Here is a 15,712-nt window from a genome sequence, read left to right as displayed (position 1 = left end):
CTGTACGTCCCTGCCTTCTAGCGGGTGGGGGGTCCGATCGGGACCCCCCCGCTACATGCGGCGGTCGGATCCGTCGCGATCACTCCCCGGAGCTGAAGAACAGGGAGAGCCGTATGTAAACACGGCTTCCCCGTGCTTCACTATGGCGCTGCATCGATCGAGTGATCCCTTATATAGGGAGACTCGATCGATGATGTCATTCCTACAGCCACACCCCCTACAGTTGTAAACACACACTAGGTGAACACTAAATCCTACAGCGCCCCCTGTGGTTAACTCCCAAACTGCAACTGTCATTTTCACAATAAACAATGCAATTTACATTGCATTTTTTGCTGTGAAAATGACAATGGTCCCAAAAATGTGTCAAAATTGTCCGAAGTGTCCGCCATAATGTCGCAGTCACGAAAAAAAATCGCTGATCACCGCCATTAGTAGTAAAAAAAAAAAATTAATAAAAATGCAATAAAACTATCCCCTATTTTGTAAACGCTATAAATTTTGCGCAAACCAATCGATAAACGCTTATTGCGATTTTTTTTACCAAAAATAGGTAGAAGAATACGTATCGGCCTAAACTGAGGAAAAAAAAATTATATATGTTTTTGGGGGATATTTATTATAGCAAAAAGTAAAAAATATTGAATTTTTTTCAAAATTGTCGCTCTATTTTTGTTTATAGCGCAAAAAATAAAAACCGCAGAGGTGATCAAATACCACCAAAAGAAAGCTCTATTTGTGGGGAAAAAAGGACGCCAATTTTGTTTGGGAGCCACGTTGCACAACCGCGCAATTGTCTGTTAAAGCGACGCAGTGCCGAATTGTAAAAACCCCTTGGGTCATGTAGCAACATATTGGTCCGGTCCTTAAGTGGTTAATGACATTTTTAAAAAAACTTCATTTTTCACGTCATGAAAAGCGGTAATGTGTACGCGGCATAAGAGATAGTGATCATGGTGGGGCGTGGCTACATGGCGACTATTTTTGTTTAATAGCGCAAAAAATAAAAACCGCAGAGGTGATCAAATACCACCAAAAGAAAGCGCTATTTGTGGGGAAAAAAGGAAGTACATTTTGTCAGTTAAAGCGACGCAGTGCCGAATCGCAAAAAGTGGCCTGGTCCTTTAGCAGCAAAATGGTCCGGGGTTAAACAACATCTTCACAAGGAGGAACGCATTTCACGCTGATTCAGTGCTTAATCATAGCTATTGCACAATGTCTTATGTAATATATCGCATCAGATGTCCATGTAATAAAATCAAACCCATCTTCATCTATATGAACTTTATACACAGGTATTTTTTAATGAAACTTCTGTGGGTGTTGGAGTGAGCCTGAGCCCTGGCCTTGACTGAAATAAGTGACGGGATCCATGTCAAGTGTATACCCTGAGGATTTTTCTTTACATTGACTTTTTTTTCAAATACAATCCTCATATCAACAGGCTGCTTCAACAATATAAAAGTATATTAATAAATGGCATTCAATTTGCATCACATTGGTCATCGTGATTGGAGACTGATGAATGGAGTTTGGAATATATTTTCTCTCATATAATCAATAATTGTTGGAGTGTACTTATTTTCTCTCACATGTGACTGCAGACATGTACAGCCAAAGGATTGCTTGAACTGCAAATATTATTCCATTATTAATGCACTGCACTTATACTTCCCTGCTACTGCTTGGAATTTACTTTTTCATAGAATTAATAGACTCAGCCTGCATTTGATTAGAGATATATGAATGCTGTTTGGAGCCTTTCTCCATACAACTGAAAACGAATGAACTGACTGAAATATTCAGACATATAGATACAGTATTGAGTACACCCCTCACATTGTTGAACCAAAATCTGAACCAAATAAGTTTATTCTGGTCTCATCAGACCACAGGACATGGTTCTAGCAATCCATGTCCTTAGTCTGTTTGTCTTCAGCAAACTGTTTGTGGGTTTTCTTGCGCATCATCTTTAGGAGAGGCTTCCTTCTTGGAGGACAGCCATGCAGACCAATTTGATGCAGTGTGCGGCATATGGTCTGAGCACTGACAGGCTGACCCCCCCCCCCCCTTCAACCTCTGCAGCGATGCTGGCAGCACTCATACATCTATTTCCCAAAGACAACCTCTGGATATGATGCTAAGCAACTTCTTTGGTCGACCATGGCAAGGCCTGTTCTGAGTGGAACCTGTCGCTGTATGGTCTTGGCCACCATGCTGCAGCTCAGTTTCAGGGACTTGGCAATCTTCTTATACCCTAGGCCATCTTTATGTAGAGCAACAATACTTTTTTTCAGATCCTCTGAGAATTCTTTGCCATGAGGTGCCATGTTGAACTTCCAGTGACCAGTATGAAAGAGTAAGAGTAAGCGCAATAACACCAAATTTAACACACCTGCTCCCCATTCACACCTGAGACCTTGTAACACTAACGAGTCACATGACATCAGGGAGGGAAAATGGCTAATTGGGCCCAATTCTGGCATTTTTACTTAGGGGTGTACTCACTTTTGCTGCCAGCAGTTTAGACACTAATGGCTGTGTGTTGAGTTATTTAGAGGGGACAGCAAATGTACACTGTTATACAAGCTGTACACTCACTACTTTACATTGTAGCAAAGTGTCATTTCTTCAGTGTTGTCACATAAAACAGTTTTATAAAATATTTACAAAAATATCAGATACGGTGGCCCGGATTCTCAGAGGACTTACGACGGCGCAGCGCCATGTACGCTGTTGTAAGTCCTAATCCGAGCCGTCGTATCTATGCGTCTGATTCTTAGAATCAGTTACGCATAGATATCCATTAGATCCGACAGGCGTAAGTCTCTTACGCCGTCGGATCGTAACTGCAATTTTCCGCTGGCTGCTAGGGGCGTGTAAGCTGATTTACGCATTGAAATATGTAAATTAGCTAGATACGCGAATTCCCGAATGTACGCGCAGCCGACGCAGTAAATTTACGCCGTTTACGTTAGGCTTTTTCCGGCGTAATGTTGCCCCTGCTATATGGTGGCATAAGTGCGGCGCAACAATGTTAAGTATGGCCGTCGGTCCTGCGTCGAAATTTGGAAAAGTTACGTCGTTTGCGCTAATTTCTCCATGAATGGGGCTGGACGTCATTTACGTTCACGTCGAAACCAATGACGTCCTTGCGGCGTACTTTGGAGCAATGCACACTGGGAAATTCTACGGACGGCGTATGCGCCGTTCGGGAAAAACGTCAATAACGTCGGGTCACAGTAGATTTAATTAAAACACGCCCCCCTCATCCAAATTTGAATTAGGCGGGCTTAGGCCGGCCGATTTACGCTACGCCGCCGCAACTTACGGAGCAAGTGCTTTGAGAATACAGCACTTGCCCGTCTAAGTTGCGGAGGCGTAACGTAAATAGGATACGTTATGCCCGGGCAAAGATACGCAAATGTACCTGAATCTGGCCCTGTGTGTGTATATATATATATATACACAACAGCACACACACAACAGTGATCCATACTGGTGGCTTAAGCGTGGAGTGATGAACGTAGCCAAGTAAGCATATAAGTGGATGCACTAAAAGGTTACTATCTAGAAGCCCATTAGGTGTGCCCACAACCTCCACCCAATGACTTTGGAGCTTAGGGCAGAACCATAGTAGGTGTGTCAGAGACCCCGAATTACCACATCTGGAACATGCCGGCACAGATCTTAACCCAATAGCACACAAAAATTTTGAGGTCCTGTCCCTATGAAGAATGAAAAGCTGGATATAGTGTTTGTACGAAAAAAATTGTGCGACCAAGACCACGCATGCTTGGAAGCGAAAGAATACAATGCAATACATTGCTTCCGAAGTTGTATTCTGTCTTACGAAAATTTTTTGTAACTTTAGTTCGATATGTATGCAAAAAACAAACAAAAAACAGACGACCATTCGCCCGATATTCTTATCATGTGTACTAGACTTTAGATTTTTATCTTGTAATAAAATAAATCAGCAAGTTGTTGAGGCCTGCAGACTCCGAACTGAGAGCATTGCCAGCTATGGAATGTCGCCTTTTCAATGCTCAGAACAAGAGACAAGCCTTGAACAGACAGCGGCATTTGCCAAAGCACCAGTTTCTCTTCACCCGGAACAATGTCTCCTTTGTGTGGGCAGCATTAGACATCACTGGGTCCTCTTTCTGCAGACCTTGCTATACAGGATGCTAAGTGTCAGAGACACGGAGACTGCGACAACTTCTGTGATAATGGGTGCTGCTCATTTTGTGGCTGTGTTGTGCCAATATGTGGGAGATGCATGTTACTCCGAGGTTAAGAGACCGAGCATAGGAGACTTATGGCTGCCCATTATACTGTGTAAAGACCTCCTAAACTATGCAGAATTTCAGGGCATCATGCAGAAGGAATGCATATTAGATTTCAGTCATTTACTGTGGTGTCAAATGATATAATGTTTGTATGCTACGATACAATTTTATTTCAGACTACAGTAATCATTAAAGGGGTTGTAAAGGTTTGTTTTTTATTTTCTAAATAGGTTCCATTAAGCTAGTGCATTGTTGGTTCACTTACCTTTTCCCTTCTAAATGTTTGTTTTTTTCCTTGTTTTCTTTATCTGAATTTCTCACTTCCTGTTTCTCCTCAGGAGGCTGTTCAGTAAGCTGGTCTGACTGACTTTCCACCGCTCGGATGATGGTGGAAAGCTTACTGAGGAGAAACAGGAAGTGAGAATTTCAGACAAAGAACAAAAACATTTAGAAATGGAAATGGAAGGAAAAGGTAAGTGAACCAACAATGCTCTAGCTTAACCGCTTAAGGACTGCCTCCTGCACATATACGTCGGCAGAATGGCACTACTGGGCACAAGCAAGTACAGGTACGTCCTCTTTAAGTGCCCAGCCGTGGGTCGCAGGCGCGCGCCCGCGACTCGGTCCGAAGCTCCGTGACCGCGGTACCCGTGGACCTGATCGCCGCTGGAGTCCCGCGATTGGTCCCCGGAGCTGAAGAACGGGGAGAGCTGTGTGTAAACACAGCTTCCCCGTTCACTGTCATCGATCGTGTGTTCCCTTTTATAGGGAAGCACAATCAATGATGTCACACCTACAGCCACAACCCCCTACAGTTAGAAACACAAATGAGGTCACACTTAACCCCTTCAGTGCCCACTTGTGGTTAACTCCCAAACTGCAATTGTAATTTTCACAGTAAACAATGCATTTTAATGCATTTTTTGCTTTGAAAATGACAATGGTCCCAAAAATGTGTCAAAATTGTCCGAAGTGTCCGCCATAATGTCGCAGTCACGAAAAAAAAAAAATCGCTGATCGCCACCATTAGTATTAAATTTTTTTTTTATAAGAATGCAATAAAACTATCCCCTATTTTGTAAACGCTATAAATTTTGCGCAAACCAATCTATAACCGCTTATTGCGATTTTTTTTTACCAAAAATAGGTAGAAGAATACATATCGGCCTAAACTGAGGAAAAATACTTTTTTTTATATATTTTTGGGGATATTTATTATAGCAAAAAGTAAAAAATATAGAATTTTTTAAAAAATTGTTGCTCTATTTTTGTTTATAGCGCAAAAAATAAAACCCGCAGAGGTGATCAAATACCACCAAAATAAAGCTCTATTTGTGGGAAAAAAAGGACGCCAATTTTGTTTGGGAGCCACGTCGCACGACCGCGCAATTGTCTGGTAAAGCGACGCAGTGCCGAATTGCAAAAACTGACCAGGTCCTTTAGCTGTCTAAAGGTCCTGGTCTTAAGTGGTTAAAGGAACCTTTTTTAGAAAATAAAAAACAAACCTTAACAACCCCTTTAACAACACTGAGCACAATGTTTTCTTATTAGTCAAACATGGCCATAAACTAATCATATTATAACATCTGCAACCCTTTTTAATCGTGCCGAAAATGGAAAATTAAACCTTGAACAGCATACAGGAAGTATATACAATATACCGTACTCTACCTGCTAAACATTAATATTCCTCAATCAAGTAAACTGTACCAGTTCACCCCCTTCTTTTTTGTCTATAATCTCATGGAACACACCTGCGTTTGATGTTGGACTACTCTTCTTGCCACCAATGATATTCAAATCTGTCTTGGAAGTTTGCATACTTTGTAAAGGAGGATGGATTCTAGTACACCTGTCATGGGAGAAGCATGGAAGCTGCCACAGCTACGCTCCTGAAAATGCCAATAACCAGCGCTAGTGGTTGCTTGTGTTCAAGTTCAGTAACTTTGAGGCAAAGACTGGGAACAAGCAAGCCGTAAATGTGTATCAGAAATGTGTCAGAATTTGTTATCACTATACTTGTTCCTGGTCAGTGATAAAGTGACTGTCAAGAGAACTAAACTGGCCATAGATGGAGTGAATTTAAAAAAACTCAAAATGCAAACTGCAACCTGCATAGGTGTGAATCAGGCCTACGTCAACAGAACCCTGCCACCAAACACAGCTAGCCAGATGAAAGGTTTTTTTTTTTTTTAGCAAAACAAAAAACTCATTCACTCACTTGTAGGATAGTGTTTATCTGTATTTCAGAAATAATTCAAAATAACGTCATGATTAGGTTTACACAAGAATTTTTACATTTAGGGGCAGATCCACAAAGAAATTACAGTAGATACACCGGCGTAATTTCAAAATTCCCGCGTCGTATCTTTGTTTTGAATCCTCAAAACAAGATACAACGGCATCTCGGCTAGATCCGACAGGCGTACATCTTCTTACGCCGTCGGATCTAAGCTGCAATTTTTCTGCGGCCTGCGCAGTTCCAAAAAAACGTTGAGTCTCGGCCCACAGAAAAGGGTGGAAGAGGTGGAGATTGCCGAATCAGGAGGTAAGTGGAAGTGCCTCTTCATCTCTTCTCTATACATAATGAGCCTTTAACCATTTCAATATAGGAGGGCTCCACTGCAAGGGTGGATTTTTAAATTTTCCTGGAGTTGGGCTTTTTATAAAAAAAATAGGGAATATACATCTTTAATTAAAGCGGGAGTTCACCCAATTCTTTTTTTTTTTCTATTTTCCCCCTAGCTTCATGCTCGTTTTGTCTAGGGGAATCGGCAATTTGTTTTAAAATATGATCCGTACTTACCCGTTTTCGAGATGCATCGTCTCCGTCGCTTCCGGGTATGGGTCTTCGGGAGCGGGCGTTCCTTCTTGATTGACAGTCTTCCGAGAGGCTTCCGACGGTCGCATCCATCGCGTCACTCGTAGCCGAAAGAAGCCGAACGTCGGTACGGCTCTATACTGCGCCTGCGCACCGACGTTCGGCTTCTTTCGGAAAATCGTGACGCGATGGATGCGACCGTCGGAAGCCTCTCGGAAGACTGTCAATCAAGAAGGAACGCCCAGTCCCGCAGCCCATACACCGGAAGCGGCGGAGAAGATGCATCTCGAAGACGAGTAAGTACGGATCATATTTTAAAACAAATTGCCGATTCCCCTAGACAAAACAAGCATGAAGCCAAGGGGAAAAGGTGTTGGCTATGGGTGAACCTCCGCTTTAAGAAGTCTGTACATTTGAAATTAGGCAAGACCGAATATTCAGATTCTTGCATAAACCCAATTTTTACTGATTGCAGGTTTACAATTACAGGTGCCAACAAGGGATTAAAAACCCCACCACAGTCTTTCACTTCCTAATTACAAAATGAATAAGAAACAACTCATGGGTCACCATGTATGACCCATCTGACAGCAAACGCCATAAAAACATCACATTCCTGCTTTAAATTCTTAGAATATGATGCTTTTCATTAGTTTATAAAAATGTATCAGAGCAAAGATCAGAAACTATGACCATTAGCATTTTACCTTTATGAGTTAACAGCACTTTGCTGTGATATTTGGCCATTGTGGGTTACAAGGGGTGCAACATATTACTGCCACAGCAAGCACAAATCAAATCCAAGGTTAAGAAGCTCTATTGCAAAGGTCTTTTATTACCCTTTTGAACGGAGTTCAACTTTTCTTTAATTGCTTCATACAGAGGCGTAGACTGGACATCATAACTTATTATAATTGAGGCACACCATGATGTTGTCTAATTTGAATAAATATGCAAAAGCATAATTGGTGTAGAAAATATGTACATCATCATAAGAATTCAGTACTTGAAAATGACAGAATATGATGATAAAGCTTAGAGGATGGGTAACTAAGGTTTAGCTAGTTGTGTACAGTGGCAAAAATAATTATTTGATCCCCTGCAAATTTTGTACATTTGCCCACTTACAAAGAAATGAAGGGTCTATAATTCTTTTTTTTTCATAGGTGTATTTTAAATGATAGAGACAGAATATCAACCAAAAATCCAGAAAAAAATATCCATACAAATGTTATAAATTGAGTTGCAGTTCAGTAAGTAAAATAAGTATGTGATTCCCTACCAACCAGCAATAATTCTGTCTCCCACAGACTGGCTACAGTATGTGCTTATGGTTGGGTTCACACTTGTCCGAAAAACGCTTCGACATTGGGAGCTCATGTCACGTGACGTGTTAAAACCAATATTTCCCTATGAGACCTGTCTTAACTGGTCCGACACAAGTCGGTCCGACTTTGAAAATGCTTCCTGTACTACTTTGGTCCGACTTTGATCCTACTTCAGCTCATTGAATATCATTGAAGTCGGACCAAAGTAGGATCCTTGTCCTAACCATCCGACTTTTGACATCCGACATGGTGATTACAACAGCAGGAAAGGGAATTTATCTTACACTGGGATTATTTTGATTGGTCAAAGAACTCAGACTATCACAAAGTCGGATCAAAGTAGTATCCTGTTCATGAAAGTCGGATGGATGTCGGATCAATGTAGGACTGATGTTGCAGAGGAAAGTAGAATGACTGTCTTGTAGTATATGGCTGGGTTCACACTATACTACACAACTTTCATCCTACTTTGCTCTGCGACATTGGTCCTACACTGATCCTACATTGGTCCTACATTTATCCTACATCCATCCGACTTTAATGAACAGGTAAACGACGTATCTTCATACGCTGGGCGCACGTACGTTCGTGAATCGGCATATCTAGCTAATTAGCATATTCAACGCGGAAATATACGGAAGCGCCACCTAGCGGCCAGCGAAAATATGCACCCTAAGATACGACGGCGTAGGAGACTTACGCCACTCATATCTAGGCAACTATGGGGCGTATCTGATTCTATGAATCAGGCGCCGAGTTGCGACGGGCCGCACTCAGAGTTACGACGGCGTATCTGGAGATACGCCGGCGTAACTCCTTTGAGAATCCGGGCCTAAATTTCTTTGTTATTGGGCAAACTTACAAAATCTGTAGGGGATAAAATAAATATTTTATTCCCACTGTCTGTTACTGTAGATGACAATCTAAATAGGAGGCCAAATATTATCAGTGTTATAAAGCCTGATTTTAAACAATGCTCACTTACCTTGCATCCCTCACATGCACTGACTCCATAATGATATCCAGATGACTTGTCCTGACACACAAAACAGGGTTTGTAAATTCGAGGAGGAGGGGGAGGGGATGGAGGACTGGGCACAAGTTCTTCTGAACTGGTACTTTGTGTCTCAATAGCTGTAAAAACAAAGAAAAATAGAGAAAACTCTTTAAATATTTATAGCAAGAATTTTGGTAAACTGCAAGCATGGTGTTATCACAGCTAGCAGGCAACAGACATTAGGACATGCACAAGTTTAGGTTTGTACGTAATTTTTATTTTACAGATCTGAACACAGCTCTACGATAGACAAGGTTTTCTGCACATGGTGTCGTTTAGCAGCATTTTGCAGCACTGAAAAGAAAAGAAAACCTTAATCCCACATTCCAGGGTGCGTATGTGTGTTTTATGAGCTTAAAAGCATACACTGTACATTTGTTACTATTATATCATTTTATGGGCACTTCTACAGCTGAGCACTTCTGAACCTGAAGTTCAATGAGATATAGGGATCGATTATGGAAACCGGAGAATGCCAAATCTGGTGCAGCTGTGCATTGTAGCCAATCAGCTTCTAACTTCAGCTTGTTCAATTAAGCCTTGACCAAAAAAAAACAGAGCTGCACCAAATTTTGCCGTCTTCAATTTTAGTAAATCAACCCGATAGCATGACCATGAACCTCTAGATATTTTATATAATGATAATGGAGTCCTGAATCCTGAGACTGCTCCGGCATTCAAATATTAACCGTGTTTTCTAATCAAGAAGAGCTCTACTATAGGTTGGCAAGGCTTGCATATCACAGTGATGGGCTAACAGCAATGCAAAGAAGGTTTGTGGGTTGATATTTTTATACCAGAGCACACCCAAGACTCAGGGCATCCAACAAAAAAGATTTTAGATATTTTTTTTAAAGAGAGGCACATAGAAGGTACAAGCACACATCTGTGGAAACCTACAATAGCTTGTGGTTATGGCTGAAAGCAGGGTCATTCTGACAATCGTAGCTCTGATACTCCCTCTACCTCTTTGACTTTATCTCCTATCCAAACACATTCCAATTGGCCCATTGATGTAATTGGCATTATGTCCTGGCCAATAGGAACACGTAGAATACAGGAAGGAGTGGATAAGCTTTAAAGCGGGAGTTCACCCGAAATTTTTTTTTTAACATTAGATTGAGGCTCATTTTGTCAAGGGGAATCGGGTGTTTTTTTTTAAAATCGAAGCAGTACTTACCGTTTTAGAGATAGATCTTCTCCGCCGCTTCCGGGTATGGTCTTCGGGACTGGGCGTTCCTATTTGATTGACAGGCTTCCGACAGGCTTCCGACGGTCGCATACATCGCGTCACGAGTAGCCGAAAGAAGCCGAACGTCGGTGCGGCTCTATAGGGCGCCTGCGCACCGACGTTCGGCTACTTTCGGAAAATCGTGACGCGATGTATGCGACCGTCGGAAGCCTGTCGGAAGACTGTCAATCAAATAGGAACGCCCAGTCCCGCAGCCCATACCCGGAAGCGGCGGAGAAGATGTATCTCTAAAACGGTAAGTACGCTTCGATTGTAAAAAAAACACCCGATTCCCCTTGACAAAACGAGCCTCAATCTAATGTTAAAAAAAAAGTTTTTTGGGTGAACCTCCACTTTAACAATATCAGGAAGTGCCTTTCAGATTGGCCTGGAGTTTGGCTGTAAAAGCAAGGTCTTGCAGATTGTTGCAGTCTTTCCCCCAAAAAGAGAAAGCATAATGTGACGGGAGTCACTTTGGTGAGGGGGCTTGTGGAACTCAGGTTACCTTGGAGAGCACTGGAAGCTCCTTATCCAGCTCCCCCAGCTCCTCCTATGTGTAAGTTATCCCTGTGTCTATTAGGGGCACAGGGTGATCGAGAAACCCAGTCTGACCTCAAGAATTTACAAAGATAAAGTCCACCATTCATCAGAGACCATTGCTAGATGGTTTGAGGTGGGGTGGAGCAGCTCTCCCTGCTGATTGGACAGTCTACTGATGAGAAGTTTGAATATCACAGTATGCCTGTGTTCAAATAAACAGTTCATGTTCAGCAGCCAAAATGAGTACTGTCTAGTTCTTGGTTGTCAGCGGTTGCTATATCTGATAGCTATATTTAGACTGGAGGAAGCGGAACATGACGAAAGCACTCAAGTGAAGTGTGGATGTTTCATTACACATAATTTTTATGGACTGAGGTTTTCCTGACCCTGCCGGTAACATTTACCTCTACGAGTGCTTTTGCTGGCCAAAAACAACTGAAGACAACCTATCACCAACAGTCTATACACTTTAGATTGTCCTGATCCATTCTGTTTTGGCAATCAGAAGCAATAAAAACTCAATGCAGATAGATGTAGGAATCTTCTTAATGTGCTTGTGGTGGGACTGCAGCCTCTTGCCAAAATATTCTGTATATTCTACAGTGAATCATCCCTCTACAGCTCCAATGTGTTCAATGGGCTTAGGCAAAGGTATGAATAAGCAAACAAACTGGCCTGACTTTTCCCAAACTCATACTGAGGGCCATTGGGAAAAGAAGGGTAATCAAAAACAGCAATTAGAGCTGGCCATACACATTTTAACCTGCCATGTCAGTCACTTCCCACCTGACATCCTTTGATTACAAAATTGGAGGAGCTGGGCAGAAAATTCTCTTCCGAACAGTAGCTCCATCCAATCAGATGCAGCTGCCATTTAGGTATTTTGACAGTCTATATTTTGGATGGATTCATGTTTTGTTTTGTTTTTTCATTTACACTGCTGGAAAAGTTGCTGCTTCTGGGGATGTTTCAGAGTGGAGAGTGGGGGAAGGAGCTGGTGCAGCTGAGGCTGCAAAGAAAGCGACTTGGGGAATCTCTGTCCTCAGTCCATTTCTCTGTCTCAAAAGTGAGACATCAGGGGTCTGTTTATTTCACCAAAGCCCTCCAACGTGGCTCCTAAAACAATTGTAAAATAATATGGTAAAAAAATAATAGTTAAAAAAAATTAAAATAATAATAAAAAAAATAAAAGACTGACACCATCCACTGCTTTTCTGAACCTGTCCTCTGCCCTACTGACAAAGTTCACTGCCCTACTGACACCAACCTCTACCCTATTGACATGTCCACTGCTCTACTGACTGACATCATCTACTGTCCTACTGTCCACTGTTCTACTGACTGACATCATCTACTGCCCTACTGATGTCAACCTCTGCACTATTGACATGTACACTGGTACACTGCTCTACTGACTGACACCATCCACTGTCCCACTGACACCAACCTCTGCCCTACTGATACATCCACTGCTCTGACACCCTCCACTGCCCTTCTGAAACTGTGTTTTAATACATGTTTACATTTATGTATAAGAGTGTGTATGTGTGTATATATATATATATATATATATATATATATATATATATATATATATATATATACACACACTGTGACAGTAGGAGATGCTGTCACTGTAAAATGTATCGTTTGGTGGACACAGTGTATGCACATTTTCTTTGCACGACTACAGAGCGTAGATGTGGACTGGAGAAGACTGCTTTTGCAGCTTTCTCTAGGTTTTGGTATTTCGTCATGGGGCTCTGTAGTGTGGAGATTCCATAGTGTCTTGGGTGGGACGGGATCTCCAACCCTGTATCCAGATCTTGTGGATGACCAGCAGGGTGTATGCTCAGGTGAGCACAGCCCTTATAATGAGAGTGTGGGAAGACCTCAATGGGGTCCCAGTTGGAGATGGCTCCAAACCAAGAGAGACAGGAGGTCTTCAGGAGTCAGAGAGGCTGTATAAGGCAGCCAGAACGTTTGTGACTGCAAGAGGCAGAGCTAAAGGGAAGACGTCAACTTTGAGGAGTCCGGTGGTCTGGGTGACCAGGATAAAGTGCAAAAGTACTGCTACAGATACTGCTACAGAGAGCCAGGTGGGCTAGCATTTTCTGTTCTGTGTATTTCATGGAGAAGAACCCCTGCGCGGGAAACCTTTGTTGGGACATTTATTTTTGCCTGTTCAATAAAAATGGGCTACCATGCCCTAAAATATAGTCCCTGACTGACTTGAGTCAGTGGAAAAACACCCCCCCCCCCCCAACATTACAACACATATACACATGTGTTTGAGTTTTGGAGTGCACATCTGAATGCAATTGGCTGTGCACACCTATGACAGTGTGAGACGTGCTATACCTTATCCTACACAGATGTCCTTAGTGCATAGGGAAGATTGCTTGAATCCAAAAAAAAAGCTGCTTCCACTGTGTGGACGTGATAAGTATAATTCAATTTACAGTCTGTATTGCAATTTTTGGAACCAGACAATTCTACTGCTGTTATTGTTGTGGTAAGTAATCAGGAAGGTAGCGGGAAAAGAGGAAACCGCTCTCCCCATGTTTCCAGTCTTGACTGGAAAGGAAACTATTCTATTCTGCTACATAAACTGCTTATTTACTCAGAGTATTTTGCTGTATGACACTTATTTCCATTAACTGTTACAGGACGAGGGCCGCATGGAACAGACCAAGGACAGTCGTGCTGTTGATGCTTTGAAATGGTTAAAAAAAGAGCTTAGTGGAAATCCCCATAATCCCTAGATCAAGAGTTGTTTCATAATGTTGTACTGTGGACTCTGAGCAAACAAACGTCCACATAGGTACAAAAATACAAATGCTATATTGCAGAATCAACATAACATACTAGTACTGTATAACTGTATATAATAATGTATTCTAATAACTTCTTCCTCTACAGTCTTATGACTATAAAAGCTATAAAAAAAGTTGAACAAAAGCAGCAATATAGCTTGTTAATATTTAAAGAATAGCGATCCTCTCTATATATATATGTTGAAATACATTACATAAACGGAACACATAACTAAACATTGTTAGTTGTAAATATATAAATAAATCTATACAGTCCTCTAATTATTTTTCCGTGTTCTACACAAAATGGAAAAATTCAGGTTAACGTTAAATACATGACTTAAAGTATAACTAAAGGCAAAACTTTTTTTTTAAGTTTTTGGATAGAGTGGAGAGGGATAAGAACGCTTAGCAGTTTTTATTGCAGTCTGTGCCCCAGTTAAAGGGGTGTTCCAGCCTTTTTTTAAGTTTATTAAAAGTCAGCAGCTACAAAAAGTGTAGCTGCTGGCTTTTAATAAACAGACACTTACCTGCTCCACGGTACCAGCGACGACCTTATGGTAAGCCCCTCTTTTTGGCTGAAATACACCTGAAGCACTTCCACCTTGAAGCCATCTGCATGCTGTTCCTCTGTCCCCTCTTGTGATATATGTTTGGGCATTTCCTGTTTTTTTTCTGCAACTTGGTACCAATAGGTTCCCCTGAGGAAGCTATAAGTGAAACGCGTAGTAATCCCTTGGCACATTGATTTCCTGTGGGGCCCTGATATGTAAGACCTTCTGCATACACCAGCTTTAGAGTCCATCATATCTATAAGCATACCTACAGGGTTTCCTAAATGTTCATATAGGTTTCACCTAGGTGGAACAACACCACACTATTTTGTTATATATTTCAGTATTCAATTTTTTTGCAAATTATTTTATAGAATTTTTCATTAGCACACAAAATTAGCCCACACAGGGGCCAAACCTTTGCCCACACAGGGGCAGTTCCTCTGATGCAGCAACATACCACAACAGGGCACAACATACAACATAAACAAACTGACTTATACTATAACCCCAATGTGGGGAGAAGTTTAGTTCAGGAGAATCTGTGCTCAAATTGGTACCGACATGATAAAGCAACATGAGAATAGTTGGGTCAATAAACTAACAGACTCGAGATATATTGTTAATCTAGGAATTGGTTACTGCATCGGTTGCCATGGTATTATCATCTAGCCAACAGGTCCAAACCTTTTCAAATTTTTGTGGACAACCCCTGCTCGAGTAGGTGGCTTTATATAAGGGCACACTGGCATTCACTAGGCTTTTCCAGAATCTGACAGAGGGGGGAGACGATTGTTTCCAGTTCATCGCAATGGCCTTACGAGCATAGTACAATAGCAGGGATATGAGTATTTTCCTGGCTCTGAGCATTGACATTTGTTCCACCAGCCCCAGCAGACAATATTTAGGGTCATGAGGAACACGAGTCTTAGTGACCTTAGCAATCACCTGGAGTACTTCTTTGCAATAATGTTCGATAGCTGGGCAAACCCAAAAAATTTGGAAAAAGTCACCCAGTTGGTAGGAGCAACGCCAGCACGCCGGAGAATGTGCCAGTGACATATGGTGCAGCC

General features: G+C 41.7%; 1 protein-coding gene across 2 annotated transcripts in view; it reads right to left on the bottom strand.

The window, feature by feature from the left end:
• RARB (retinoic acid receptor beta) overlaps window positions 1-15,712 on the bottom strand; it is a 696,217-nt gene that overhangs the window by 204,898 nt on the left and 475,607 nt on the right. For both annotated transcript variants that reach the window (XM_040353005.1, XM_040353006.1), the window contains one exon: window positions 9,427-9,575. In XM_040353005.1, the coding sequence (XP_040208939.1) occupies window positions 9,427-9,575 (149 nt within the window). The remainder of the gene's footprint in view (window positions 1-9,426; window positions 9,576-15,712) is intronic.

The sequence above is a fragment of the Rana temporaria genome, chromosome 5, assembly GCF_905171775.1.
Source record: "Rana temporaria chromosome 5, aRanTem1.1, whole genome shotgun sequence".
NCBI lineage: Eukaryota > Metazoa > Chordata > Amphibia > Anura > Ranidae > Rana > Rana temporaria.
This window is presented reverse-complemented; position numbering and strand designations above follow the sequence as displayed.